This window comes from Centruroides vittatus, unplaced genomic scaffold (assembly GCF_030686945.1).
Source record: "Centruroides vittatus isolate TY-2023 unplaced genomic scaffold, ASM3068694v2 contig_361, whole genome shotgun sequence".
Classification (NCBI taxonomy): Eukaryota; Metazoa; Arthropoda; class Arachnida; order Scorpiones; family Buthidae; genus Centruroides; species Centruroides vittatus.
This window is the reverse complement of record NW_027122185.1, coordinates 42028-61686: the sequence shown is the minus strand read 5'-3', so window position 1 is coordinate 61686 and position 19659 is coordinate 42028. Positions and strand designations below refer to the sequence as shown.

At 29.4% G+C, this 19659-nt stretch overlaps 1 protein-coding gene across 1 annotated transcript in view; it reads right to left on the bottom strand.

Annotated features, from left to right (window-relative positions):
- LOC136975000 (F-box/LRR-repeat protein 20) overlaps positions 1–19135 on the bottom strand; it is a 68221-nt gene extending 49086 nt beyond the window's left edge. Inside the window, exons 1-2 of the mRNA XM_067269990.1 lie at positions 18950–19135; positions 4788–4849 (exon numbers count right to left, since the gene is read on the bottom strand). Coding sequence (XP_067126091.1) covers positions 4788–4849; positions 18950–18979 — 92 coding nt within the window. The 5' untranslated portion in view covers positions 18980–19135. The remainder of the gene's footprint in view (positions 1–4787; positions 4850–18949) is intronic.
- Positions 19136–19659: the final 524 nt, after the last annotated feature.

The window sequence follows — 19659 nt, the reverse complement described above, 5'->3', positions numbered from 1 at the left end:
TTCACCTGATAAGGTGGGTTTCTCAGAAGACTGTGCATTGTGTACATTACCCATTCACATGAATTTGGTAGCCAACAGTTTGATATTGGTCTTGGTAGGAGCAGACTTCCTGAATTTCTGGGTGAAGTTTGTCTGTACTTCTGTGTTCGTTAATCCACTAAAACATGTGCAAACAACAGAGATTCTGTACTTCTTGGATCAGCAAATTTTACATGACCTTCATACAAATAATTTTGTTACCATTTTCACAAAATTGGATTAAGACTTTATAATCACTCTGTATTTGATAAACAATATATAAATTCTTTTTTATATTAAGGTTTTGATAAGAAATTTCAAATTTCCTTATCAAAATTCAAATTCCAGAAATTATTTAAACCATGGCGTGAGTTTTAAGTTTATTTTTGCTTAAATTCCAGTAACTCTAAAATCTTTACAATTCAAAGAATGCTTCAACAATTATTGAATTTCAAGAATAACTATCATTAGATTTGCATCTAAATTAAATAATGGTAAATCTAATGATGGTTAATTATATGTATGAACCAGATAAATTACAGTATTAGAGAATAAACTATAAGAGGACCATAAAGTCCTTAACATAAAAATAATCAATCAAACTCTAAAATACATCAGATTTAAAATTCATTCTAGTTTTTATAAAATGTAATAAAACTGTTATAATCCAATATAACCTCCATTATTATTGATATAAAGCATAGTAAAATTTTACAATTCAAAAATATCATATTTTTTTTTTAACATTCCTATATGAAAAAACCCAATTATAACAAATTGATTAATTTACACTTATTGAATTGATGTAAATTAGAAGCAAAATTAGAGTAAATAAAGAAACTATTTTTGATTATTAAAAACTAGAATATATAATCTTTCCAATGCATTTTAAAAACTGTTTTATCTCATACTTACTCTTTCAGCTTTAAAAAATATACAAAGATATATTATAAATTCATTATAATACTTTTAAGATTTGACCTCTTACTATCCACAGGGCAGAGAGTTTAAAAAGTTTTGAATTTTCATTTTGACACAGCCCAATTAACTTTTGATGTACAACTTAAAATTTCTTTTACATTCTATAAATTTACATGAAAATTTAATTTTTGCATCAATTTGTAGAATGTAAAAACTTCTAAATATTTAACAGAAGATGATACCTGAATTTTAATTGAATTATTAATATAATAAAAAACTTTTATTTTTGCTAAAACTTTCCACCTTTTCTAAAATTCATAAATCAAGATTTCTCTGAATTAATTTTTAACTCCAAGTTTTTAAAATGTTCAACAATTTTTATTAATTTTTCATCTGGAGTATTGCTTTCATAGATGCCAAGATAATTACGTCATCTGCATAAACTACAGAATGTATTATATAATTATTTTTAAGCTTTCATCAATCAAAAAGTATTTATCCAAATCAGAAATATAAAAATTAAATAGTATTGCAGAAATAAGGTCTCCCTGTAATAATCCACAACTCATCACAAAGGAATGATATTGAATATCAAAATAGTAAACTATTATCTTATAACTACCAAATAATTTACCAATATTGTCTATCAAAAATGACTCAGCCTTATGCTTTTTCAATATATCAATTAACTTAGTAATCAAAATTGAGTCATGTGCTTTTTTTAATATCTAAAAATAAAGCATAAAGTTTGTGTCTTTTTCTCATTAACTGTAACTGAATAATTGCAACAAACAGAAATAATGCTATATCAGTTCCACCTCCTTTAACAAAGGAAAACTGAATATCTGAAAATAAATTATTTTTCTTCAGCCATTGTTTAAGATATTTCAATAGGACAAAAGCAAATATTTCCCAAAAAAGAAAAATTATAATGAAGCAACTGATCTGTAATTTGTCAAAATTATCTCTGACAACTTTTAAAAATTATTTGCATTATTTCACTACAGGTATACCTCGAGTTACGTCGTTTTTGATTATACGTCGTTTGTTAAAAAAGTATATGGAAAAATAAAAATCAAGTTTAAGTCATTTTATTCAACTTTACATCCGTCCGCCACAAATATTGAAGTCGTAATATCATTAGAAAAGCGTTAAAAGCACATAAAATCATATTAAAATATGTACATTTACAGTAAATGTTAATATAATCATCATAAATCTTAGAGAACAAAACATGAAAACATCTGTGTTATCATCTTATTTAGCAGTCTTTAAGTGCTCATTATTGGCGTTTTCCACCGTAGTTTCGACTTACGTCGTAACTACACAAGTAAATTCGACTTACGTCATTTTTCGACTTACATCGCCTCTCCTGGAACCAATTACCGACATAAGGCGAGGTATACCTGTATTCCATTCCTCAAGGATATGCATATTAACAAATTACCCTGTTTCCCCAAAAATAAGACAGTGTCTTATATTAATTTTTGCTCCCAAAGATGCACTAGGTCTTATTTTCAGGGAATGTCTTATTTTTCCATGAAGAAGAATTCACATTTATTGTTGAACAAAAAAATGAACATTTATTATACACTGTATAGTAGTTGTCATCACAAACCAGCATAACCAGACAAACTGTGAATATGAATCCTATCAAGAATTTCTTGTTACTACCATTATTTCCATGTACAACAATTTATGGTACATTTACCGATCCCAATTTTTATGAACACAAAGCAAGATTTATTCAATGACAGTCATGTCATCATCTTCTGGATCATCATCATAACAATGCTTCCAAACAAAAACTTTGCTCGGTCTTACTTTTGGGGGAGGTCTTATATTTAACAATTCAGCAAAACCTCTACTAGGTCTTATTTTCAGGGGATGTCTTATTTTTGGGGAAACACAGTAGTAAAACATTTTAGTCATACTTTTTGCCAAATGCTCAAGTAGACTTTTATCATATAATTACTGATTAAACCCTCTTCAGGTAAAGAAACACTCCTTAAATATATAATGCTATCAACCATCATCACCTAAAAACTTTTATAGGATAATATTGGATTTATAAAACTAATTTTTGTGATTTTTTTAACAACTTTTCTTTTTGCAATTTCCACTTGTAACAATCAATATCAAATCATACATTTTTCAGTTTATACATTTAATTATCCTCAATCAGTGTTATATAAAACTGCAGAAAATCTACCATGCCATAATATTTTTCCATATTTCAAACATGTTCTTTCAAAAATTTACAATATAAGATTTCTCTTAGATTTCTTTCATAACTTTGATTTTGTACAGTATCTAATAACAATAAATCAGAAAATCAAAATCAAAAAACTAACTATTCAAATTATTAATTTACTTTTATAATGGCATTGAGTATATAAATCATTTTATTTAAATCAGAGTTTATATACAAAGTGTTTTATGTAAGGTTACAAGTCAATAACTCAGAAAATATTCTTCTAATAAAAAAAATTGATAAGAATAAAGTTTAATATTTTCAAACAGCTTTTTTTAATTCCATAAAAATAAAGCCTCACCCATCTGGGTGGGATGAAGAGTAACTTTGAAATTTCAAATGAAATCTTCCAATTTTTTTTTTACATTTTTGAATTCTCAATTTAAAAATATAAACTTTTACTGAGCATGTTTTTCAAAAACATAATAATGTTAGAAGTTATGAGCACATTTAGTCATACATTTTAAAAAATAATGGATTAATAAAAATGCAAATTCTTTTATGAACTAATAAAAAAATAAAGAAATAGAAATTCATTAAAGTTATGTAACAAATATTTAAAGAGCTGTCTACTTCCATCTAAATGTTTCAGTAATCAAGTAACAAATTTTTGTCAGACTGCATAATCACTACTTATTCTTTGCTTCTCATCTTGAATGATAGCCAGTCATTGAAATAAAAATGACCTTTATGAAACTCATAGGAAATAATCAATTGGTGTTAGGTCCAGTGACCTAGGTGATCTTGAAATTATTCCTGATTCAATCCATTGTTCTTCAAACATGTCACGTCTGTCACTATTACTTTGACAGTAAATTTGATACTAAATATGGAAATCAAAACACACAATATTTTATTAATATGAAACAAATCAAAATAATATGAAAATAATCTTTGTTTTGATTTCTAAGTGAAAACTTAAAATACAGAATTTTAATTTACTTTTAAAAAAATAATTCAAAAATGAATACTGCTTTTGAACCACATTGATTAAAAATTAACCATTAATAACTTTGAAATCTGTATCAATTAATTAGCTCATAAAAAAGTTGCAGTTTATTATGACAGTATCTTTCTAAACATACAAAACACGTGTCCACTACTTTTGAAATTACCATTTTTTGATAAAATTTTCTCAATAAAGAAGATAATTTTTTAATAGAGAATGTATATAAACATATCCACAAACTCAATTACTAAATCAAAACAAAACCAAATGAATTGCAATTATTAAAATCAGCCTTACTGTAGCCTAATAATATGGCAGTTCGTTTGGTTTGGTTTTAATATAGAATCCAAAATACAAAAAAACAGGGAGAATTCATTTGAAATTTCAAAGTTGACTCCTGTCCCATTCAGAGGGATGGGAAAGGCTTTATTTTTACAGCAATAAAAAAAAACCCCTCGAAAATATTAAACTTTTATTCTTATCAATTTTTTTTTATTAGAAGTATATTTTCCAAGTTATTGATTTGTAATGAAAACTATCCTGAATAAAATCTTAAATTTTTTCTGAAAAATTAATTCAAAAATATTTATAAATATTTAAATTAAGACTTATATTTACACATATATAGAAAAGAAAAATTAAAACCTTAATAATAATTCTTTTGGAAGTTTTTTATTAATTAAAGCATCATCATCTGATTTTGAAATCTGAAAAGAAAAAACAAAGAAAATGATGATAATTACAAGTAAATTTTTCATAAAAACTTTAATAATTTAAATTATTATAAATAATAGTTTTATACAGTTAGATTATAAATAATTTTAATATTTTATACATCATACAATTGTTAAGTAATAACTTGAAAACTTCAAGTACTTTTGTTCTTCATTTAAACAACTTATTTAGACTAATAAATTGTGTACCAAAAGTTTCTTTATTCAAGTTTTGAAAATTATTTCTTATACTGAAAAACTGACAAAAGTGCATGTTATCAATTTGTGATGATCTTAAAAGTATTTTCAACAAATCAATATGGTGAGTTAAAAACCTCTAGAAACAAAACATTACTCTCTGGAGGTTTATCACAACAAAATCTTATAAACTTTTCCAATGATATACCACAAGTAAGGCCACTTTGAACTAACTTGTTCAAAGGTTTCATGAAACCTGAATCATTTTTTTGATCATCACATCATTTTTAAGGACTTGTGGCCACCTCAATCCCCAGGTTTTACCAGATTTCTTCTTATAGAGATATGTAAAGGATAGAGTTTATGTAAATAATACCCACAATTTGGATGACCTGAAACGCAATATTTCAACAAGCATAATAGATAGCATTTCAACAAATTTTACAATATTTGAACAGTAACATATGGTGTCGAGTGGATATCTGCTTCCAGATGGAAAGTAGGCATTTCCCACACCTACTCCAAAATTTCTATGTACAGCTAATGGTCTGTACATTTGTTTTGTTCATTTATATTTTGTACACATATTATGTTTCAATAAAAAAAATTTGAATGAATGAGTAAGGAAACTTTTAGTACCTATTGTATAAAAGAAGTATAGAACAGAGTTGAAATAAATTATGAAATTTAAAATTAGATAACACATCGTAGTTGACTATTTTTTTAAATTATAAACTTTTTTATATCAATGAATTAAACAAAAAATTGCCTAATAATCTAATGACTATACTAATAACTACAACAACAACAAATAAGCTAACAACACCATGTTCAAATAATGCACAACTCCAGTTTAATGTACTGTACAAGCATTGTTGAGCAACATGAAGGTGACAACCATACTGCTTAGAAAGTCTCACCTTCATTCATAACATACCAACATAGTTGTGCTTGTATGATTTTCATTCATAACTGTTAGTCAGTCATCCACTATTATTTAACAGTTTGATATGACACTTTCTCTGAAGCAGCAGATTTTCATTATTGAGCATCATTTCACTTCTCTTTAGTACAGCATCGTTCAGAAATGATATAAAACATTTTCCTGATTTACAACCACCCAACAAACATTCAAACAAACATATGGTAGACAAGTTCTGACAAGGAGATACAATTGTGGCTGTTTGCCATATCATTTGTATATTATATAGAATTTTATCATAGTTTCATTTCATTGGGTACGTTCATAAAGTCAAATGAGTTAAACACATTAGTAACAAATTGTTCGAAAAGTAGTAGTCTCACTCAGTGTGCATGCTCTGCAGTGATGACGTTTCGAATGAAAGTAACGAAGCTCACGAAGGAAAGAGTTAGTTTACTTCGTTAAGAAAATGGCGCCCGACAATATCGATGTTTCTAAATCTACTTGAGTGTTTAAATTGTGAATTAAAGGTGAAATGATAAAAATAACTGTCCACCCAAAAAATAACTGCCCACCCAATGTAAGAAAAATATTTCAAATAAGGCTGCACTAGCAGCATTCATATCTTCAATTTTAGAAACAGCCATTTAGTTATAAATGAATTGGTCAAAAAGTCTAATGAATTAAGAGTAACAATGATGTCATTCTCGTTTAATTCATTTGACTATACAAACATACCCGAAAACGTGGCTAGGAGAGCAGACATTCGACACTAATGACAATTTTCAAAACAACATTAAGGCCCATTTCAAGTCACTGGCAGCAACATTCTATAAAGAGGAGATTTTAAAGTTCATCCATAGATAGACAAATGCCTCAATCTAAACAGTAATTATGTCAAAAGTAACCATGTTTGTACCTAACACTTGATGATAAATTCATTTTGTTATTTACATTTGTCTTTGTTTTATGGACCATTGGAGGTTGAAAAAAAACTGTCCTCATATAATTTCAATTTATGAAAGTAAAAGTTGACAGAAAATGGGATTATTCCCTGAATGCCTTATTTTTTCAAGTATCAATATAGATTCAGATTAGATTCAGAAAATCATCCTAGTTTCTGTCGACTTAATTCATCAACTTATAATTTCAATTTATGAAAGTATTTTCTGGAATAATTTTAGTTATATAGAAAAATGAACATAGTCCTCAAAATCAGTCCAGCAGTCATAAAATTCAAATGTTTTTGGTCTACCCTGAAGACCTTTGTCAGAAACAGAAAAAATTCTAAAAGGTGAAATGTTCAAACAACAGACAAATTTGAAATTTCAAAGTCATAGCATAGTCAGAGGTGGGTACAATGATTAATTTAGCATTGAATTACAAAGGATCATCATAAAAGGCTTGCCACACATGGGAAACTGACTTCTCTTCACTGTTGATACAGTTACCTCTCTTATCAGCCTTCCAGGGCTTCCAGTTCCTTAATGTGCTCACTGCAGGGGGGTTCTTAAAAATGACTTTGTTTAGAATAATCAAGTCATTTTTAAGAATGCTCCTATGCAGTGAGCTCATTAGGAAACTGGAAGTCCTGGAGATTAAGGTATATATGTATAAGGCATACTATATATTTATTTAATGTAAGTATAATTAATAAATATACACTGTCTTTCAGCATTAATTTAGTTTAATCCAAATATACACAAGTACCTTCAACATTTTCATCAGTTTTATTAATGTAAGTACAGACTCTTATACACCTTTTTACACACAGCCGTTTTTTGCTATCATTCAAACGTTTTCGGTTATTTTTAATAACCTTTTTCAAGAACCGTTAGTCGAATGCGGTCGCAATTTGAACAAACGTCGCCAATCGTTGCCAATCGATTGGCGACGTTTGTTCAAATTGCGACCGCATTCGACTAACGGTTCTTGAAAAAGGTTATTAAAAATAACCGAAAACGTTTGAATGATAGCAAAAAACGGCGTGTGTAAAAAGGTGTATAAGAGTCTGTGCTGTAAATTAACGCAGTCTTAGAAGAGTGTTAATGTAAGTATAGAGAGATATACAAAAGTTCTTTTGATAAATAAATTATACTAGTATCAAAGTTCAAATTATTTTTTTTATAAATAATTTTCAAATATTTATTATTTAAACAACATTTTAACTTTTGTAAGGTTATATATAACTCTTATCTCAAAACTGTATAAATTCCTTTATCATTAGTTTATATTATAACAGTCAAAATAAATTATTAACAATAGTATCATCTATCACATTAAGTTATCATTAAATAATTATCTATATATATATAATCAAGACCAGTTGTTGATGATGATGATGATGATGATAATAATAACAACAACAAAGATTAATTAAAGAATACCAAAGTAGGTTAAATGCTATTCTCAGAACAGAGTTAAATGCAAAACACATAGTTAAAGCAATAAACACATATGTCATTCCAGTACTCACATATTCTTTCGGAGTTATACATTGGACTCACACAAATCTTGAGCAACTCCAAAGGAAAACAAGAACTACACTTACTAAGCATAAACAACATCATCCAAAATCCACCACAGAAAGATTAACCCTTCCACATAAAGATGGCGGACGTGGCCTGATTCACATAGTTAACCTTCACTACAAACAAATACAGTCACTGCGAGAGTTTTTCCACAAAAAACAAGAAACATCACAATTACATAAAGCAGTAACTCTAGCAGACTCAAATAACACACCATTAAACTTACATTCACATCATATGGACACAACGCAACATATAAAAAGCATAGACACCATTAAGCAATCGTGGGCTCGAAAGACACTCTATGGCAGGCATCCTTATGATCTGGCCCATGATTTTGTTGACAAAACTGCGTCAAACAGCTGGTTAGCTCGGGGATGCCTCTTTGGGGAGACGGAAGGATTCATGATCGCCATACAGGATCAGGTCATAAATACTAAAAACTACAGAAAACACATACTCAAAGATGCAACACTCACAAATGACACATGCAGAAAATGTCACATCATGCCAGAAACTATTCAACACATCACATCTGGTTGCAAGCTCTTGGCACAGACAGATTATTTACACAGACATAATCAAGTAGCAAATATAATACACCAAGAGCTTGCAAAGAAACACAAATTAGTAGACATCCACGAACCATACTACAAATACATTCCACAGACAGTATTGGAAAACAACACGCACAAAATGTACTACGACAGAGCCATAATCACAGATAAAACAATTTACCACAACAGACCAGACATCACACTCATTGACAAACACAATAAAATCACATACATTATAGACATATCCATTCCAAACACACACAATATACAAAACGAATGCACTGAAAAAATTAGCAAGTACTCAGAACTCGCCTAGGAAATAAGGCATCCATGGAAGATGGATAGGGTGCTTATTGTACCTGTTGTTCTATCCTCTACAGGTGTCCTATCACACACAGTACACAAAAGCCTGGGCACATTACAATTGAATAGAAACACATACATCACACTACAGAAAGCCACTATATTGAATACATGTCATATTGTGAGAAAATTCCTGAATACAGACACACACACCGATACACTTCTTTAATTTCTGTTTTGGTTACTATGCCTTGACTTCGGTCCCGCATAGTACACAGCCACTGGTGTTAACCAAGTATATTTCACTTAACCCAATATAATAATAATAATCAGTGCAGAGTCCAAACGGTTAGGAGTTGAAAGTTGAAATTTGGTACACAGTTAGGGTACGTCACGAGAACTCACACTAAGAAGGGATTTTTCTAAATACCTCCCCATGGGGAAGAGGGACAGGATTAAAACTTGGAGGTGTCAACAATGGAGGTGTCAACAATGGAGGTGTCAACAATGGAGGTGTCAACAATGGAGGTGTCAACAATGGAGGTGTCAACAATGGAGGTGTCAACAATGGAGGTGTCAACAATGGAGGTGTCAACAATGGAGGTGTCAACAATGGAGGTGTCAACAATGGAGGTGTCAACAATGGAGGTGTCAACAATGGAGGTGTCAACAATGGAGGTGTCAACATGGAGGTGTCAACAATGGAGGTGTCAACAATGGAGGTGTTAAGAGAATGCAACGTGCAAGACGCAGATGCAGTTTTTTTCGTTTTTGCAGGAAATCGAACATATTTTTAGATCCATCTAAAAATTCTCTGATTAGTCTGGAAACAGGGGGACCCGATTCTTGCATTCTGTGAAAACGGGTAAGGTTGACTATAATGTAATAATCTTAATCTTTGCTATCGTTACTTTTGCCCGAGCAATGTCGGGCCTACCTGCTAGTTATTTTAATAACTGAATAATAAAATTTAGATATATTTCAATTATAATCAGCATAGAATGATTAAATAGATGGGTAACACTCAAAATAAAATCAACCAACCATTGTGAAATCTGATCAAATTACAGTTAACAGGTTTAACATACTACAGTATTGGAAATGATACTAATATCTCTTAACACATTTTGATTCCAAGCTCCTGTGTGCAAGTGCCAGCACTTATGAATATGAAGGTGCTGGTGCAAGTCAACTAGCCCTACCTGCACTTCTGGAAATTTTCCAATTTCCTGATGGCCCCATCTGCCTCTGACCCAAGTATTTTTTCATACTTGTATACTAACAACAAAAAACTATCACATGAAACAAAATGAATATTGTTTTCCATTAAGTTTACTTGTAACTAAATAATAAAAAAAATGTAACATAATATTCTTTTCTTCAAAATTATGAAGTTTTCTACAGGAAAGCTTATCTATTTATTAATAAAAATATTAATTAATAAATTTCATTTTAGGAATTATTTATCTATGGTTTTTAAAATGTTTTGAAAATGATTAAATTAAATTAGGTTATTCTACATCTAAATATAGCATGTTTTAACATTGCATTGATTAATTTTGACACAGCAATCATAAAAGGTTACTAACCCCAATTTTATTACATATTGTTTGATTGCATAATTTTTTTTATTTTTATAGATTATCTCATTTTTTTTATTTCCACTAGTGTGTGGGAGTGATAAAATTTAGGAATTATGTAAAAAAAAAAATTGTTTTATAAATTTTTTTATTCCAATGAAGGATATTGATAATGATAAATAGATAACTTATTTGACAAGATGTATCTTTTACAAATATTTTTAAAGAGAAATACAGTAGAGCATCGATTATCCGACTTACTTGGGGACTGGGGTTGGTCAGATAACTGAAAAGTCGGATAACCGAAAAGTATGAAAAAATACATTATTAGTATAGTGTATTAGGCCTGGTTTAAATACTAGTCTCCCTTTCATGGTCGAGCCAGTGCTGCCAGCTAAAACATGCAAAAATTTAACAAAAATAATATTAAAGTAGCCAAGACATAACCAAATATTGTAGTGCCACATCACTAGGGGACATTTGAATTTGCCGACTAGAATGCGGTCGGTTAACCGATAAGTCGGTTAATCGGGGGTCGGAAAATCGATGCTCTACTGTACTCTAAATGAAGACAAATGCCAATATTTGTAAGAACAATTGAAAAAAAATTTAAAGATTTCAATACAAAACAAATAATTGATATCACCCTCCATTTAACAGATTTAGCTCTGTGCTTACTAGGTCCCTGAACACCTGCAGAAAGAACACAGTGATACCTTGGTTTTCATCTATAATCCATCTGAAAACAATCGGCGAAATTCGAAACCGACGAAAACCAAGGCAATTATTTCTATATGAATCAATGTAAATCCAATTAATTCATTCTAGACACTCCAAAATACATATCAAAAATATATTTTATAGAGAATAAATATAGTGTTTAATACTAAAAACAATAAAAAATTAATATAAAATGAATATAAAAGACTAATGTAAAGAATAAATGAACATTTAACATGACATTTCCCATGATGGAGCTAAAAGGAAAGGAAAGCAATGGAATTGCTTGGTTAGATGCATGGGGTAATGCTCACACAACAAGAAACAATGTCACACTGAGCAGGAAAACATGTGAGTTGCCCTTTGTTTTCACAAAATTAACAGCATGGTCACATGGGCATGCTGATGAAATCCAAGGCAACTGACAAAAACAGAGACAAATTTTTCCCAGAAAAAATTGACGATAACTGAAGTCAATGAAAACTGAGGTATTACTGTATTTTCTCAATTAAAAACATTATCAAATACAGTAATAATAAAAAGAAAAGTCAAAAGTCAAATACAGTAATAAATTAGAAAGTGTAAATTATAAAATGAATATTTAGAGGAGTGAAGAAATTTTACAAAAAAGAAAAAAAAATCTAACAACAAGTTGCTTAACTTTTCCAGCAACACTTAAAACTGCATGTTTGGCACTACCTGTTATGATGTTTTATTTTAAAAATTTTTTATTTTTAATTATTATAAAATGGCAAAAACCTTAATTTTCAGGGTAGAAATAAGTTTTAGAAAAAATTGAAAATGCTAACAACAAGTAAGTTGACCCTATTTAAGGTATGACACACGATACCCCTTTATCTCTCCCACCCTGTTGACCTTTAACCACCAAAATTTAATAGCATCAATCCTCCTAATATACAAACCGCCTTGTAAAATTTCAGAATTTTTCAACAAAAAGCACAGGAGTTATTAAGCTACAACAGAGTGAACAAAATTGTACCACACACACACTAACATCCATAAATACAGAAAAAAACTGAATTTTTTTGCATTTCGATATTTCTAGGTCCAGAGTCTAAGAATGTAAAAATCTTGGAAGTCATCTTTTGAACAATTGCCATACTTCCCCTCTGTTATATATAACAGAGCCAGGAAAGTAAAAAATAGACACAAAGATAGTAAAGAAATTTGTTATAATATGAATATATAAACAACTCCTCATAGTCTGATTTTAATTGATTAAGCCAAATAATCTTGTTGAAATTATCAGACTACTTTTGGCCTACATTAATAATTATTTGGACTACAAGTAGGTAGTTAAATCACCATCTTGTATTAATTAATAATTATAATAAATTAACTCTAATTAACCAGTATGATTATATAACTAAATAGTTCTGGAAGTATAGATCAGATGAAGATCTGGGTAGCATAATTAGCAATGCATCTGCACAATAAGTAGGAGTGTGGGTTCGAGTCCCATTCTGGGCCAATTCTTTTCTTCCAGAAATTTCTAAAATTAAATTAATTTTAATTATTAATGTAGCCAAAAAAATAGCCTGATAATTTCGGCAGGATAGTTTGGCTTAGTAGTATCAATAATAATCATCTTGTTAATGTTAATATAATCAACATAAGTAATTTTATAACTTTAATAATATAAGTAAATAATCTAATTGTACTGTACATAATGAAATTTCGTAAATAATCTTACTTCATTTATGCTGTGATACATATATTTTTAAAAAGATTTTTTTCATTTTGAGAATATAACCAGTCTTTGAATAAAACACTATCCATGTATCAATATAATATTTATTTACTGACCTATAAATTAATTATACTTTATACTAAGTTTAACTATCTTTAGACTCCTCCCACTTACTTTCAAAGAGTCCTAATGTAGATAAATAATACTGTATGGTCATCCTATATAAACAGTAATTTCAAATGTTTACCATTCTTGTTCACTATTATAAATCTCTAAAAATATCTATTATCAATTAAATCTGTTAAATCTAAATCTAAACATTAAAAAATATCTTTCATTATCATCTGAATAATTAAATTTTCTTATTGAATGATATCTGCATGTATTTGAAACAATTTATATTACTTAGAATGCTTAGCTTAATAGGGCATTAGCTATAGTATAATATTTAATGTAGTGTTTTCATAATAAAACAATGTTTCACTGTATCTAATTTTTAAATCTGTTCTGGATCAGCGTTGCTGAGCACACAAGCACATGACAAAATTAGATAATTCAAAGTCACTCTATTCATAGATCAGCAATCACCATGATATGGTTTTCATATTAAACAACATATATTACACAGAACAAATAGTAGTTAGTAGTGAATGGAGGAGCACGCGATGGAAACTGATGCATTCTCAGCCACAAGCCATGTGCAAAAAATGCGTAGACACACTGCTGCTATCTTAAATCCATTTTCATTTGTTTTAAACTAAATGCAAGAGAAATCTAAAAATTTGTAAGGTAAGAATATGAGCACTAAATAAAGTTAATTAAGGTGTGTATTTTGAAAAAAATTTATTAAAAGTTACAATTCTAATCTTAAAAATTCTAAGTGCTGGGAAAGATATCATTTCTGCCTTTTAGAAAAGCATGCTATTCAATACAAATAATACTAATGAGTAAGAAAACATCCAAGGATATAGCTACAAGTTTTCTTTCTTGTTTTATAATTTAACTAAACATAGTTCTGAAAATCTGAAAGTATTAACATCTCTTAAGCCAAAAGAGGTGTATGCCACATAGATCAGAAAACTATAGCAAGATAAAAACAAGTGTTATTAAACAATGCCAAATGATTGCCAGATTACATTGGGCTATAATTATAAATTTGAATATTTGATTATTAAACAATTTTTTAAGCTATAAATAATTTTAATTCTCACTCAAGTACTTTCCATTAAGTCAATTTAACCTTTGTCATGATTGAACAAAAACAGAAAAGAACAAAACATTAAATTTTAAATTTAAAACTTGAACAAAGTTCTTTATATCAGAGCAGTTGCAGAGTGATTATAAATAATAACAATAAATAACTAAACACATTATAAACAAATGAAAAAATAAATAAATACAATAAAATAATATAAATTATTAAAAAAATAAAATAAAATGTACTCAGAAATTGAGTGAGCATAAACAATAACAATAAATACATACATTGTATAGATGGGGTATCAGGATAGCTTCGGGAAGCTGAAGATATTTTTCCAGTAGTCAGGGTATACTAAACAGCTTTGGATGAAAATTTGTCTATTATTCCTCAGACAATTCCACATTATGTCATCTCAAAGCAATGTGTAATATTCCTGGGATGCCAACCTTGTGAGTTCAATGAGACTTATTTTAGGAGTCAGCTGTGGAGTATTCCCTCAGGTATATTTTAAGCTTCCTAGCTATTGTCCCTATGTAGTAAAACCACCTCATCATTAGTACAGTGTCTTGGGGGACAAAGCAGATGCTGGATGTGGGAACCCGATCTGATCTAACAGATTCCGCCCCACCAGTTTGTCACACAGAACTCGAACAGTCAAATATTTCTACACAAAAAAAAAAACTTTAATCTCTAATTCCACTTTCAGAGACCACCATTTCACCCTTCCTCTCTCTCTACTGTGTCCTGACCTACTCTCTCTCTGTCCTTCCTGCCTTTTTCTCCTTTCAGTTTTATGACCCTTTGTCTACATTTCTTATTACCCTGTGCAAACGGATTGCACATGGACCGAAAAAACTGCAGATGAGAGAGGACGAGGAGGTCCGATATCACTACACTGGATTTTTCACGTGGTAGAGATCTTTGTCATTAGAAAGTAGAAATCTCAATGGGGGCTGTCAAGATTGTAGGTAGTAAAATGTTGTGAGAGACAAACTTTTGGCAACTTTGAGAGAAAGGTTTCCAAGAAAAAGCATGGTTTGTATTTCAAAAAAAAAATATTTTCCTAGAAATATAAAATAAACAACAAAAAAACCTAAATACTTCCAGTAACAACATTTTAACAAAATACAAACATTTTCAACCTCCTCCTGAGATCTGCATCAGATTAAAAGGTACAAGTTCTATAATGGAATGTATTAAACAAAACATTCTGCAGAATTCAAATTTGAATTTATAAATTCAAACAGGTTATAAATATGACTGAACCAATCAGAAATGCAAAATGTGAATGGGCGAAAGTAGAGATCAGATCAAAGTGCTTCTGCCATATAATGCATTTCTTTGTAGCATGTAGCCTACATAGTGGGGTTACACCTATTTGACACATAAGCACCTTTATGTTTGGCTATTTGTTTACATATCACATTCAAGTGACACTCATAAGTAATTACCACCCACTCAGTATTTATCAGTCCCGTTGTTGGTGTTATCATCTATATTCTTACTATCATTACTCTGGGCCTTATACTTATCATATAATGGGGAGATTAGGTGCTCACTGAAGCCCTGCACCTAGGCTATCAATGTGATTCTACACAGTTCAACTTCCATGTCTGCCACATTGGAATGTGGCAGACATGGAAGTTGAACTGTGTAGAATCACATTGATAGCCTAGGTGCAGGGCTTCAGTGAGCACCTAATCTCCCCATTATATGATAAGTATAAGGCCCAGTATAATGTCTGCCACATTGTTCCAATGTGGCAGACATGGAAAAGGATAGGAATTCCTCATGTGTACTATGCCAAATTAAAAAAGTATTACTAACATAACTGTTAGATAATGGAAGATGACTGAAAATGAAAATATCTGACATTTAACCTGATGATTTTTGCTAAAAATGGCAAATAATAGCAATTTCATAGGGACCTCTTCCTGCTATAGGTAAACAATATTGTTAAATGTAAAATAAAATATGTTGTAAAATTTAAAATAAAACATAACAAAATTTCTCCAGAAACAATATAAATAGGAAATGATAGGATAAAATATAGCTGAACACCCCACATTTGGTTAACTACATAAAAAAAACAACAATTTATTTGTAAAACAGTTTTAGATTAAAGTTTCCTACTGTAATGAAATATACAAAATAAAATAATTTTTACAGAAGTTTCTACGTTAAATCTTACATATGCTTTATTAACAACTTAAAAAATTCCTTCTAGTTGTGAGCCTCCCACATTGCAAGGTATGCAGGGGCAATTGTTACAATCTCAATGAAAAGATAATACAGTAAGACCCCACTTAATGCTGATTCAATATAATGTGGTCTGCTTGACACCTAAAAAAACACTCAAAAGTTACGCCGATTCAAATTAATGTGGTATTTCATTGATTTATATATAATACGATTATTCCAAAACACAACCAATCAGCATAAGGTGGCAATTCGTTGTAGCACTGTACTTCCCTTAAATCTATGTTTGTTTTGTGCAATTTTGGAAAAAATATAACATCGTGGATGCCATAGGAAATATCGACTTCGCTTCTCAAGAATTAACTGATAAATGCATAAACGGAGTGTGGAAGAAGTTATGGCTGGAATATCCAAGAATTCTCATTGGGAAGAGCCTATCGCTGTATCGTTAGGTTGACAAAATTGTCAACTTACTCGATACAGGAGGTGTAGATGAGCAGAATATTGGGGAGTTACTGCAGGTTTCTGGTAAGAGCCTTACCAACATTGACTTAAGAACTGGCAGAACAAGGAATTCATGTAGAACTGGAAAATAGAGATTCTGAAGACAAAGAACCCAAAGAACTTGCTACAGATTTCCTTAAGAAAAGTTTGGTAACAATAACTGAAATCATTGATCAAATTGTAGCAAATGATCTAGATTTTGATAGGAGTGCCAAAGCAAAACGAGGCATTTTGGATGAGATCTTCTGCTACCAACATTTGTTTAAGGAAAGAAAAAGAAAGCAACCAATGAAACTAACTACACAACTTCATCGCAAAAAAACAAGAATTTCAGAAGAGCCAGGACCTTCATCACAAAAAATTAACTTTACATTTCTGTGCATGTGTGTTATTTAACATATATTATTATGCAAAAATTTATATAAAAATAAACTTAAAATTATAGTAAAATTGCTTATTTTTTGGTCGCGTGTTGCCCTATCCCTATTTACTCTATGTTAAAATGGTCTCGTTTAACGCCGTTTCGCTTAGCACTTTGTCGTCTAGGAATGCATCCCCCGCAATAAGTGGAGTCTTACTATATATTGAAATGTCATTTTTACCATTCACACTTAATTTGACTTGCAAAACTTTGCAGACTTTGCAAAATCTGTCATATTTATTTATTTAAATTAAATCTATGTTACTACAATTCTGTAAATAATATTTTTATAATAAATTGAAAACGTTTTAAATAAAATATAAGCTATATAATTTTTTTTGATCATGTATCAATCATTAAGTCATATAAAACAGATAGAGAATTCTTTTGAAAAAAAAAATATCCAGTACATCACACATTTCAATACACATATAGTAATGAAATAATTCACGAAATGAAGAGCGAGAAAAAAGTAAGCTAATGAATCTCGTCAAGCACTCCGTTGCAACATAGTTTATCCCAAATATCCATAAATTATTACATTAAAACTTCACACGTAACTTATATTATATTTATTTTTGTCATCGCAAACCACAATTTTAGATGCAACACATCCAAGACTAAACATTCAAATCACATCTTTTTTTTTTTTTTAACAGTCATTTCCTCTCAAAAAAAAATTGTCATTATGAAAATGATTAATGTAATCTATTAAATAATAAAAAAAACATTCTATTATTATTATTGAATAAAAATACACATACATCTATTGCATTATCATCATCAAAATGCAAAATTATAATATATAATAATACAATATAAAATGTGATAATAAAAATAAAATTCCTCATTATTTTTATTATTATTATTATTACCAAAATTAGCAATTTGTTTACATTAATGCTACATTATACTTATAACAAAAGGCCCAATTCTACAAAACTTTATTATAAATATATAATATATATATATATATATATATATAAATTTTGCATTATAATAGGATGAGAAATCTTTCTTGTATATTCCTATTGTGTAGAGAATGTGTGTTATACATTTGATAAAATGTTCTTTTATGAATACGATCAATTAATTAATTATGCAAGAATTATGAAGTGAGAGAAGCATTATATGAAAATAACGACGACATCAGTGAATGAATCAACTTCTTTGTTTAGATTTTAAACTATTTAATAAAACATTACGTATCGAATTATTGTTCATATTTCATAATCACGTCATCTTACCTCTGTTTTAGCTCTTGCAGTAAGATTCATATTGACAGAAATGAAATTTAATTCATATTATAAGATACTGCATTTAAAACTTAACAATCAACACATATATTTCCTCTCCATCACTATTTTTCTTCCATCAGCGTACTCTGGTGATGAAATTATTAAACGCTTCATACGCAATATTTTGTAATGATGACTTTACATGTGTCGTAGACGGATACACCAATATTATCGAAAATAATATATCGTCTGTGATAATTTGTTATAATTTAATTAAATTAGTACGTTTTTTAAGCTGAGTAATAATATTTTTTTATAATTGTAATATTGAGAAATACGCGTAATATTGTGTGATAGTTTGCTTGTTTGTGCATAAAATTATCTCGGGTCGAAAAGTTAAATATTAATCAATTCGAAAAACTGAGAATAAAAATTTTAGTGATTATTTAAATATTTTATCTTCGTGTTTACGTTTAGAATCTCTATATTCATAGGTCGTAAAGTTAACTTTATTTCGTAAGGTTGTACAACGTTAAATAATGAAAACACTGTGTTTAAATGTATGCAGTTTTTCTGGAAAAAGTGTATGAAGAAAAGATGGAATATAATTTAATTAAATTTATTCTGAAATTATTTATTAATTAGTTTATTTTTATTACTAAACAGGCCGAAAATTCCCCCGTTAAAAACCCACAAGAATTATTTTCCTAAATCATCTC